The sequence below is a fragment of the Trematomus bernacchii genome, unplaced genomic scaffold (genome assembly GCF_902827165.1).
Source record: "Trematomus bernacchii unplaced genomic scaffold, fTreBer1.1, whole genome shotgun sequence".
In the NCBI taxonomy this organism is placed as follows: domain Eukaryota; kingdom Metazoa; phylum Chordata; class Actinopteri; order Perciformes; family Nototheniidae; genus Trematomus; species Trematomus bernacchii.
The window spans coordinates 20240674-20252853 of NW_022987739.1; the positions used below are offsets into that span (position 1 = coordinate 20240674).

Genomic DNA, 12180 nt, shown 5'->3' on the forward strand with positions numbered 1-12180 from the left:
GGTATTGCATAAATGAGAGCATCCAGCTCACAATAACACAAAATCTGTCCTTGTCTTTCTGTTTCACTTCAGGGTTTATACTGAGCCTTTCCAGTAGACCTGCCTCACCACTGTTTGGCCTTGAAAGTCTAGTTAAATGACATGTAAATAAATAAAAACATTCTGAATTAAAAGGTTACAAACTTTATTTTTATCGCAAAGCTTGGTTGAATGTGATGTGTTTGTCATCAGCAGACTGGGATTTTTGTTTACCTCGGACTCAATATAAGGCTTAATAATAGCAGTTGTCTCTCTGAAAAGCTGCCTTCTCCAGATATATGGATTTATTTGACAGTATTAAAACCTGGTATTTACCAGGCTGCAATTATGAAGCATACAAAACCTGTCAAGGACAAAAAACACTCCAGTCTGCAGCTCGGTCCATAATAAAGCAGAATATTTAAATACATAAATATTGTTTCTCCACAATGCTTCTAGACAGAACAATAACTGTAGAGCGTGTTCACATCCAAACAACCTTTTATTTATCTTAGTGCTCACATTGATACAGCAGTGGTCATGGGTTCAAATGTTCGCAACAACCTATGTAAACATTTTTCTTAAGCAATATTGCATAATATATTAATTGTGCTCTTTCCAAGAAACGTAGATATAGAAGGACATTGTAAACCTCCACAAAACCTTCTGGATAAAAGGTCAGTTTGAATGGTCTGATTTATAATGTATGAGTAGAATAACACTGTGAATAAGCTTTATATTACCCTGTGAATACCTTGATTTCCACCAGATTGGCTTTGGTCTGATCAACCATTTCTCATTCAAAACTCGTCACATACAGATGCTTGGTCAGGACCCTTTGGCATCACTTTTAATCGCATTTGATAAACCTTTACGTCACTTTAATTGAGGCATTATTTTGGGTCAGTATGAGACACAGAGGGCCATAACGAAATGATGAACTGGAAATGAGATAGACATGTTGGCTGGGGAAAATTGGTTAACCACAAGGTTTCTGGTTCAAATCCGCCTAGGGACCTCTGATGCTTTTCCTCTATTTCCTGTCATGTCCCTACTGTCAAAATATATTCTAAAGACTATAAAATACCCCCAAAAATAAAAGTTTTGATAAGCTGTCTTGCAGTTTGAGTAGTTCCCGAGTATGTCTAAAACATTCCTGCTTTTAAAAAGACCATTATTGACCTCGATTTAACCTTACTGAAGTCGTATTTGACATGTTGTGCCTGAATCAGAAATCCCTTTTATCAGTAACTTTTAGAGCAGCAATATGTTTGTTTGTTTTATATGAAAATGTATTTTCTCCAGTGTTTAATGACTGGATGTTTGCTTAAGAGAGTTATGACCTAGAGACAAGCATTTCCATAACACGTGACCTGAATTTTGGTTGCAAAGTTTGATTACCATTTGCGAATGATCATTGAGTGTGTGTCTGTGTAGATGCAACATATATGTTTTAAACTAAAGAAATTAAACAGAAATTAGTAAAATGGTAGACCATCGGGTAAAGGTTAGGGTTAGGGTTAGGGTTAGGGTTGGTCGTAAAAAAAACAAAAAACAGGAAATAATTCAATGTAAGCTCTGAATTAAATTGCTAAATCGAAGAATTTACATATGAAACATGACATAATCTCACAAAATGTGATTCACAAAGTGGTAAATAGCAACAAAGTATTTAATACCTTTAGCTTATATTGATGCCAAACAGTCCTGCAGCCTCCTGCCCACTGGTCCAGGATCTGTTTGTCAATTTAAACATGAAAGCAAATAGAGCCTTCCCGTCTGAGATCCCGCCCTTCCTCAGCCCGGCTCCTCAGCTGAACACATTCCAGCCTGATTGGCTGAGCTGTTGGCCCTAAGCCCAAAGAGTGTCCATATAAAACACCCCATGAGCTGAAAGCCAGACTCAGACAGCAAAAGACAATCTGAGACTAACAGGAGCTAACAAGAAGATCGAATTTACTTCAATACTGCAACTGAGAGCGCCGGAAAATGTGTAAAGGATTAGCTGCCTTGCCCAAAACCTGCCTGGAGAGGTGAGACCTGCTTCAACACTCTTCCTTTTTTCTTCCATATCTTATGTGTTTTCTTCTGATTTGGTTAAGATCCAATAGAAAGTTTGACTATAAAGTATATAAAACATTGTATGTGGTTCTGATCATACATCATAGTGTATTAAAATAGATAACAGAAATTGTAAATCTAAGTTGCCGTCAGTCTCAGGTCAAGAGTTAACATCTAACAGAACTTAAAGGTTACGTAAAGTTCATGTTCTTGAACTTTTTTCTTTCAGAAAGTGATTTCTGTTTCTTTACATCCTTGCGGAACAGACCTTTTGACATGAATAACAACTTCTTATTCAGTTTACTTAGGGCAGTTAAATGTGTTGTGTTGCCTACGCACTTAAAGGGTGAGGACAGAAAGGTTTCTTAACATAAGTAGTAACTATAAGTAGAAAAACAATTTTTTAACTAAGTTTATACTGGTTAAAAAACATTTTCATCCTAGAAATTATTAAAGAAAATTGTTTTTAAAATGAGTTTAGATTTTTTTGTTGATTTAAATTCAAGTAGTGAGACATTTTACCTTAACGATAATGTTTTTAAGGTAACTTTCTAATGCACTTACTATGAGCAATTTATAACCAAGTAATCAACTGACAAATGTCTAACTAGATACAAAACAATGCTAATTCAAAGTAAAAATGTTATTATCGTAACAATATTTCCATTTGTTATCCAGTTTTATTATTAAAGCCTTTTTCTTCAAAACATAGGACCTCTTTGTAAAAAAAAAGTCCAACAAAAGAAGTATTGAATTGAAACAGCCAACAGACATGCTTTAACATTTCTAGTCTTGTATAAATACAATACACCAGAGTCATGTTGGAGAGAGGATGCTAGGCTTGGATAAACATTTTGACTGGATTATTATTGCTTTCGTGTCCAAGAAGTCACAACAAAGACTTTGTCACACAAGCCGTCTGCTTTTTGTCCTCCAGGGCGAAGGAGATCAAGTCAAAATTGGGCGTTTTCCTGCAAAAGCCTGAAAATGCCATTGACCTCATCATCCCCTACCCTGAGAAGACTGAGAAAAAGCCGGAGAAGCAGCAGAAGTGAGTTTTTTCCCCTATCTCTGCCTCTGAGATGAATGTGTTAGGAGGTGGAGAAAGCATGTTAGATTGTTAACAAGATAAATGAGAGGCTAAGTGTCAAAGCAGAGCCCCGAGCAGGGACAATATGTAGAGATCAAAGGACCGTAAAGATCTCCAGACACTGTCACTGCTCAGGTGTTACATGGTACACAGATTTAGACTTTCATTTGATTCCGCATCACCTTGAAAATATTGGGTCTGAGATGATTTATGTACAAGATGTTCAACTACTTTACTTTTGTTTCTTGTTAGCAATCTTGTAAGGGTAAGAAAACAAATCTTGAACATTTTATTAAAATTGGATAAACTGATTATTTTAGCCTTTTGTAACCAAAAGGTAGTCCACAAAGTCTGTGAGGCTTTAGCTGATTTGATCTGTTTACTCTTGTTGGTTCCCTTTAGAGTCATACAGCTCTCTTCATATCCTTCCTGTCACTGCCACTCATATTGATAATCTGCAATCCTCCTCTTTATTAGTGCTTTGAATGATGACCTTGTAAACGCATTTTCTGTCACCCAACAGTTTCTTATCTCTCTCTGATTTTGATTAAAGTCAAAAATACTGCAGATGGGTTCTACATGTAACACCCCACAATGCTAAACTGGACCATAAGCAGGTGTGCACATAACTTTTTGAGTGAGTTACTCAGATGAGTACCAGGAGACAGCGTTTGGTACTCACCCCACATGAAGCGTGGTGTTAATAAGTGCAGTCTTCCTCACTGTCCTCCTCAGTGTCTCCTTCACTGTCCTCTATTTACACTTCTTGCATGCTAGATGATGAAGATGATGAAGATGCACCTCCCTGTCTCTTTGTAAGCCTCCAATTTGCTTTCTCCAAAACTTGTTGCCAAAACTGTGAAGTCCTTGCATTTCCTGAGGCCAAGTTGAAGGATCAAATACTAAGAAATTATCACATGACTTGAAGTCATATCTGATTTCAGAGGTGGGAAGTAACAAAGTACACTTATTCAAGTACTGTACTTAGGTACAATTTAAGATACTTGTAGTTTACTTGAGTATTTCTATTTTATGCTACTTTGTACTTCTACTCCACTACAGTTCAGAGGTAAATCATGTACTTTTCTTCCACTACATTTATTTAATACCTTTAGTTACTTTACAGATGTGGATGAATGATGTGAAAATATAATCAAGTGTTAAATCAGACTTTAGTTCCACCTGGAGTAAATCCACAAGCTACCCTGCAGTATACAAAGTCATTCAAACTAATTTTTAAACACTTTAATGATCAATAATTATAAAACATATCATATACATTATTATGAAATGGACCAATCTGCAAAATGACTACTTTTACTGTCGCTACTTTAACTAGATTTTGATGATAATACTTTTCTAATTTTACTTGAGTAACACTTCTTCCACCTCTGTCTGATTTCAAACTCTTCCATTAACAGCCTGAGTAAGTTTGCAGCTGTGTGTTTTACTCCACTTTGTTGTAAATAAAACTGCAGCAGCTTGACCACAGAGCGTGAACGTTGTGATCAGCTGATTTTGCGCAGTTCTCCAGTGTGTGCGCGGGGCACAGAATGTGCACAGGGGAGTCTCCCACCGCAGCCAGTTGACGTAGTTTTGGTACAATTCTGTTGTACACACCGACGTTAACAGCAGCTCCGTCTGTGCACACGGCGACCAACTCTGTCGTCCAGTGATCTAAGCCTCTGCCTCCTGTGAAGCTTCACAGGTCCGTCGGTTATGTCCTGCGCGGCACGGCCAGCACCCAGTTCAATCAGTCATAGAAAGTCTGAAGATTTTAGCAGGGAGCGAAACGGCAAAGTGGCTGCTTAATGTCTTTGTTTTTTTTGGACGTGTCTAATAATTTACTCCACTGAGTATTGACAAGAAACATGTGTAGGCGAAATATGTGTTTTGTTTTGATGACCTATCAGGTACGCAAAGGCGCGTTGTGTGACACAAGTGACGTTACGCATTTCAGATTGTTGCCGCGCATGCGTACCTGCGTACCAGTTATGTGCACCCCTGACCATAAACTAGCCTGCTCATATTAAAACGTCTGTTTATTAAATGATGGATGATCGTTCTGCCCTTTTACAGAGGAATTTGATTGGTTTTAAAATCACTCACTGGCTTGTCGTTGGTACTTCCGGCTAATATAATGTATCAGATTCCTTGGATATGGATATGCAGTTTCAAAACCACAACTTTAAATAGTACAGAGTTTCGGGAAAATGTCAAAAGGCTTACCACACAATTTATTCTCAGTAGATGTTTTACCAGACTTACATTTCACAGCAGGAACCTATTTTGCAAGACACGTCACTGAACACACATGTGTATTGTACAAATATAGTCATAAAGACTAATTTATAGCAGCAGTAAAGTTATATTTGATATGGTTTTCATTTACTGTTGGCATACTTTGAAGACTGAACTGGTGTATTTTGTGTGCAGGCCGACTCCTGATGAGGCTGCTCAGTGGCGTGAGGGTCTGGACAGAGTCCTGAACAACAGCTGTAAGTTTACACTTTCTTACTCTCATTACTAATTATTTCTCTCCCTCACACACACACGCTTTTAATATTAAATTCTCTCTAATTGCCAGCTTAGGGCAACTGTACCTGTTGCAAAAAAAGTGAGATACTCAAATACAGAGTAACTGTTGGATTTGAACTGCTTAATTTCTACCAGATTACATGTACCGCAATTCAGACACACATTGCATGTATTCTGTCCATCGTTTGATGTGACTGGCGAAATTCGAACTGCTGGTTTTTTGTGTAGCATTATTAAGGATCTTTCTTAACTGTTTTTTGTGACATTACACGAAAAAACTTTGACTTACAAGAATACAAAAAACATGGCTTAAAACGTCCAAATAGACGAAAGAAGAAAAGAGCTGTTGTAATGTTGCTTGCTCTCATGTAGCTACCTTTTTTCTTCTAATAATGATGCCATTTGTGCACACCATCTTTCCCCTGGATGGCTGATGCTTGGTTATTTTCCAACAACAATAATCCTCCTTCTTAAAATCCCACAAAAATAACACATTTCAGAAGATTGGTTAGCCCATTACTTGCTATTCTGCAGCATCTCTGCTTTGTTGATGTCCTCTAAGGCTAACATTGAAAGCACCATTATTTCATACTTTCCAGGGCTGCTGCAATCTTCATTATGTAACAGCTAGAAGTAGAAAAACATGTCTTACATAATGTCTGGTTTCTGTCAAGAAGACCATTTGCAGGTACATCATACCTAGCCTGGTTTGGGTTTAGCGTGTGTTCTTCTTTATTTATATTCTATGTTAGACGTCCATGTGACCGTTTGATGACTCGAAAAATGAAGATAATGTTGTGGTATCTTTTGCCTCTTGCAAATAAATACTGCAACCACAAGCTGTCTTTTAAAGATAATTTTCCTAAAATAAAACCACCAATTAGAAATTACATAAAAAACAAATATGTGTGTAAACAGAGATTATGTGTAATGACATAATGTACACACTCCTTTAAAATCATTTTTAAATCATATGTTGTGGTCTCAAATAACCCCTTAAACTTTTTCTCCTTGAGTTGTTTACCTTTCCCTATAATAGAGTTTAGTTCAAGTTAATTTGCTGTCTAGGATGTGGTATTTTCAATCAATACCTAATTTAAGATGCAGACATTGCACCTATTCTAGGCATTAAGCAACAGTCTTAATCTGATTCTGGTCACTCTGGAATTCCTTTCAACAACTAAAAGGTTACAAAATCCTAATTAACAGGAGATAATAGGTTTGTTTCCATGAACATATACTTTTTTTTTGCACATCTTGAATGGCTAATAAATACAACTTTCTGCATGACACAAAACCTTTTTATGCAAGATGTTGGTGGTTTTCCGACGTAGCAAACATTAAACTCCCGTAACTGATCACCTGTTTTGTTGTCTGCTGCCATTGCTCATGGATTTGAACCAATGCATAACATTATCTTTTTTCAACTATGAAGATGGCCAATGAAAAGCTTGCATAAAGATGATTAAATATTGCCCTAAAAGTAACAAATCCTAAAAGACCTCCGTCCATTTTTTCCTAACTCAAATGATTATACTTTGTTTACTGGCGTTTTACAGCCATGCATGAAGGGTAGCATACATCACCAATTTTTGACAGAAGTGCGGTTTGTCTAGACTAAGTCATTTGCGCCTTATTGGCATTTATTTGTTAGCTACATTTCTAAAGTTCGCTGAAAATGATCTGGGCAACAGAAAATAAACAACAAGTGTAACATTACCATAGCATTATGTAAGAAAAACCCATTTTAAACCACCATGCATACCAGAAAGCAACCACTGGCTCCACTGTTTACATTCCAAAGTGCACAGAAAGCCTGAGAGCCAGCAAGACGGATGATTAACTCTAATGGTTAACGGTCTTTAGCGCTACGTGTAAACTCTCCTGCTAATAAGTCACTTAAGGTGCCCCTGTGCATCAAAACAGATCCACAGACAGATGTTGCAGCTGATACGTGTGTAGGGTCAACATTTCCTCTGCAGAGCTCAGTGGGTGGTAGAAGAACTTCTTAAGTGTCTCCTTCAGCACAGTGTAGGGCAGAGGGATGTATGTTTGCATGCCGGCATGAGTGTGTACATACATCTGTTTGTGTATGCGTCCGTTGGGGTTGTGTGTGTTATGATAACGTCTCCAGAGATAAGTCTAAATGGTTCCACAAGAGTTGATTTATTGCACAGTTGCTGCAAACTGCTGCAGCCTGATGATTCATCTACATCAGCATTTAATTTAACCTTATTCTTTATGGCTCCACTCTTGTTAATTCCCATGGGATTCTCTCTGAGTTATTTCCTCTCAGATGTGGGACTCACCCCCCTTCCTTCCTTATGTAATGTATATTATAAAACAGGAAATGAGTGATCTAGGACTACTCTGTTTTAAAAATTGCAATTGAAGAAAACTTGATCTAATTTCCTTGTTGATGTCCGTGCTCTTTTTGTTTACATTCATTTGTCATAGTTTTGTTATTTGAAAGAGTATGCAGCACGACGGGTCATTGGAGTTAATAAAAGCTGAAATGTAATTTAATCTGGCATAATTTGGCGGATATGGAAGTAAAATGTTGACAAAATCATAAATATACAACAAACAAACCCTCACCCTAAACATGACGCTGCATTTTCTGCCGGTTGTTTCTGCTCTGATACACCAACATCCGTAAATGTTCATCAGTGCCTGTGCGTGTGTTCTTCTCTCTTTGTGTGTCCTTGTACTAGAGGTCATAAAAAAAAAGGGCTGCAGCTTGATTGCGACTCCGTGCTATTTTGAACCAAACTAGTCATTTAGATTGCAGATAAAAGCCTGAGGCCATAATAGAAAGCTTATCGTCTGCAGCACATGCTGGTTCAGACAATGGGAACTTTTAACAGGCATTATGTTGAACCACCAATGGTCTTCACTGAAAGAAATTGATGTTTTATTAAGTTTCATTTTTGGATCGTTATCTTGGAATAACCACTGTGCTTTTGCATTTGTCCAAAGAGTTTCTATTGTTGATACTCTTTCGGTTTTTAAAGGAATAAATCGTTTTCTGATTTGGTAAATACAAGTTTAGTTTAGCTATTTATTTATATCATTTCTATATGTATCATTGTATCATGTATCATTTTCATACCTTTTATGTATAGCAAAAATGAATCTACTAGTTCTACTAAAGTGTTTTTTGAGTCATTTTCCTTGCTTGAACAAAAGAAACATGAACAAAAACCCATTATCTTGTGGATTAATTGGACATATTGCAAATTGTAGAAATATTCATCCAATATATTTTGGGATTTACTTTTATATTTCAGTACTAGGATAGAACAAGTAACCTTTGCATGAATGTGATATAATTCAGCTGAGCCATGTTTAAAATAGTACAAAAACAGTCTGTCATTGATTTTATAATGGATAATTTTCTCTCAAATATCTGCATGAAAAGGGGTTTAAATTATCACTGATTCCATATTTTATTATGCCGCTTGTTAATACATATCTCTCTCGTCTTGTTATCCATCAGATGGTGTTTCTGCTTTCCGCAGCTTCCTCCAGTCCGAGTTCAGTGACGAGAACGTCGAGTTCTGGGTGACCTGCGAGGACTTCAAGAAGAACAAGAACCCCGTGAAGATGGCAGCCAAGGCCAAGAAGATCTACGAAGACTTCATCCAGTCTGAGGGGCCAAGAGAGGTCAGGAACTCCTCTGATTACCCCTTGATCAACACCACATGGTTTATTAAATTAAATACATGTATCATGCTTTACGCAACCAGCACCAATGTTTCAATAATGAGTTCTCACTTGGCAGCAATCTCATCCGAAAAGATTATCCAATAAGAAGTTATTCATTCTTAAAGTACAATCCCTGAAAGGTGCTGTCAGTAAGTTGGCAATAAAGCAGAGATTTCGTCAACAGGGTAATGAGTAATATGGTATTTACATAAAAACACTTCTCCTGCCAGGTTATTCAAGGTGAAATATAGAGGGAATTGTTAGAGAGATAGTTTTAATACAATTTGCAGACATTTGAAAACGTTGGAGTGTTTATCTAATCAGATGAGAAATACAGGCCTGTTTAAGTGTAAACAGATGAGGTCACAGAGAGAGAATGTACTGAGACACGCCAGTGAACCGCTCAGGCACGGGAACACACACACATACAGTATGGTAATAAACACACACACACACACACACACACACACACACACACACACACACACACACACACACACACACACACACACACACACACACACACACACACACACACACACACACACACACACACACACACACACACACACACACACACACACACACACACACACACACACATAGACTTAAGTATTTCCATATTGGGTTAGGGGACGTGACTTCTACTGTTTAAAGGAAAATATTGTGCCCTGTTCTGATCTGATTCTTCTTTTCGTCAATATAATTGGTCATAATAATAATAACAAATAAAGGAATAGTTTGTAAGTTAAGTATGTGTGTTTGCTTTATTGCCCAGAGTTGCAATCAGTCTGTGACTATTTTTGAACCGGTTGTCATAAACATGAGGTCTCTGGTAGGTCTTAAATATTCTCCTGGCAATTTGAAATAGACAAAGAATAAATAAATAGTATCTTGCCTAAAATGGCTACTCTCTCTTTCTCTTTGACAACATTGTTGGTTTTGGACTAGACAAATTGTGTTTTTGAATTTTTGTAAATTGCTTGCTTGCGTAGATCGGATATATTTGTTGGTACAAGCAAGTAAAACCCAGTTTTTTCTTGTTAACATTTAATTATTCATGTTAACATTAAATACTTGCCATTTCTCTTTATCTTCGTCGTCTGCATTGTGATTGTTTCTGACAGCATGTTCTGTCGTCCTCACACTACAGGTGAATATTGACCACTTCACCAAGGATGTGACTCTGAGGAACCTGGTGGATCTGTCCCCTGCGACCTTTGACCTGGCCCAGAAGAGGATCTTCGCCCTGATGGAGAAAGACTCCTTCGGGCGTTTCCTCCGCTCTGAGCAGTTCCAAGAGCTCCTGGTCAACTAAGCCGGAGCAGTTCATGTAGGATGGGGGGGTTGGGTTTCAAACAGCAGTCAGTAAACATGAAAATAATTAGAAACACATTTGTTGGATTCTGCTTCTATTTGAACCTACAATTGAAACTTCTATTTTAGAAAAAAAAAGTTCAAAACATAATTATAATTTATAATTTGAGTGTAACTAAAGGGAGAGACTGCTTTTTGTAATAGCCCTACCTCCCCAACTCACACACACACACACACACACACACACACACACACACACACACACACACACACACACACACACACACACACACACACACACACACACACACACACACACACACACACACACACACACACACACACACACACACACACACACACACACACGTGACCCGCTCTATCGAAATCAGTCGGAAGTCGCAACGGCTCATTTCAAAATAAACATAGTTTTAAAAAAAATAGTTTTTCGGGATTCGGGTGTTTTGTTTGATTTTAAACAAACAAAGTCTTGGCTTTCAGAATATGAAACTTTTATTTCCAAAATCACACGATAAATACATTTTTGAAGCAGTAAAGGGAAGATGACAGCTCTCACTCGCCACTCTGCTGTTCCGCAGCGCTGCTTCCCCTCCCTCCGGCTGAAATTATGAATGTAAGGCGTATAATAATCATAGATAACACGGCAGGGTCTGTTACAGTTTGTTTTCATCTGATTTCAATTAAACAAAGTCTTGGCTTTCAGAATATTAAACTTGTTTCGGCAAATTCAGATGATAAATACAACTTTGAAGCTTGTAACGGCATAATTACAAGCGGAGAACGGAGTAACTTGACGTCACAGCAGGCATAACAACAGCCAGTGTTCCCTGTGAGTGTTTTCCCTTGGGAAACAAACACAATACACACAAATGCAATATTACACAAACACACACACACGTATACACACACACACACACACACTCGCGAGCTTCCCCAGACCAGTAATCCAAACGAAAATATCTTCCCTCCGTATTATTTTGATAATTTGCTCCGCTAATAATCAATCAGATCGATGGATTCCAGAGAAGAGGAAACTTTAAAGGCCTTACGCATTCTGTAGCATACTCCATTGACTTTATGACCTAGACTAGAGCCTTACTACTGAACAGCAAGTGGTCTTGTTGGTGCTCTATACTGACAATCAACCCTACATTGTATTTGACAACATTTTCGTTTTTGTCATGTATTTAGCATAACACTTCCCCATGCCTTCAAATGGCTGTCTTAACGTCAAACTAATGTAAAGTGTTGCATTAATGGTTTCCAAAATAAAAAATAAAAATAATGGGCACATTGTAAAAACAAAATCAAAACAAAACTTAATTAAAATATGCAGTATTCAATAGTTTGACCCCAAAGAGATTAACCTTACATAAACTGAAATGTTAAGTACTTTCCAAAACAACCCAGTTTTGCCTTCTTTTGCC

General features: G+C 37.5%; 1 protein-coding gene across 1 annotated transcript; it reads left to right on the plus strand.

Moving 5' to 3' along the window:
* The first annotated feature begins 1900 nt into the window (after positions 1–1900).
* On the plus strand, positions 1901–10780 carry LOC117495092 (regulator of G-protein signaling 5-like). Its single transcript, XM_034146160.1, has 5 exons — positions 1901–2051; positions 3017–3130; positions 5606–5667; positions 9207–9373; positions 10569–10780. Exons 1-5 carry the CDS (start codon positions 2008–2010, stop codon positions 10731–10733), a joined length of 552 nt encoding a protein of 183 aa, XP_034002051.1. The 5' UTR covers positions 1901–2007; the 3' UTR covers positions 10734–10780.
* The last annotated feature ends 1400 nt before the right edge of the window (positions 10781–12180 follow it).

Coding starts and splice junctions, on each gene's coding strand:
- LOC117495092 (XM_034146160.1), top strand. CDS start 2,008: ATGTGTAAAGGATTAGCTGCCTTGCCCAAAACCTGCCTGGAGAG. Junction 3,131..5,605: donor AAGCCGGAGAAGCAGCAGAA/GTGAGTTTTTTC, acceptor TTTTGTGTGCAG/GCCGACTCCTGATGAGGCTG. Junction 5,668..9,206: donor CAGAGTCCTGAACAACAGCT/GTAAGTTTACAC, acceptor GTTATCCATCAG/ATGGTGTTTCTGCTTTCCGC.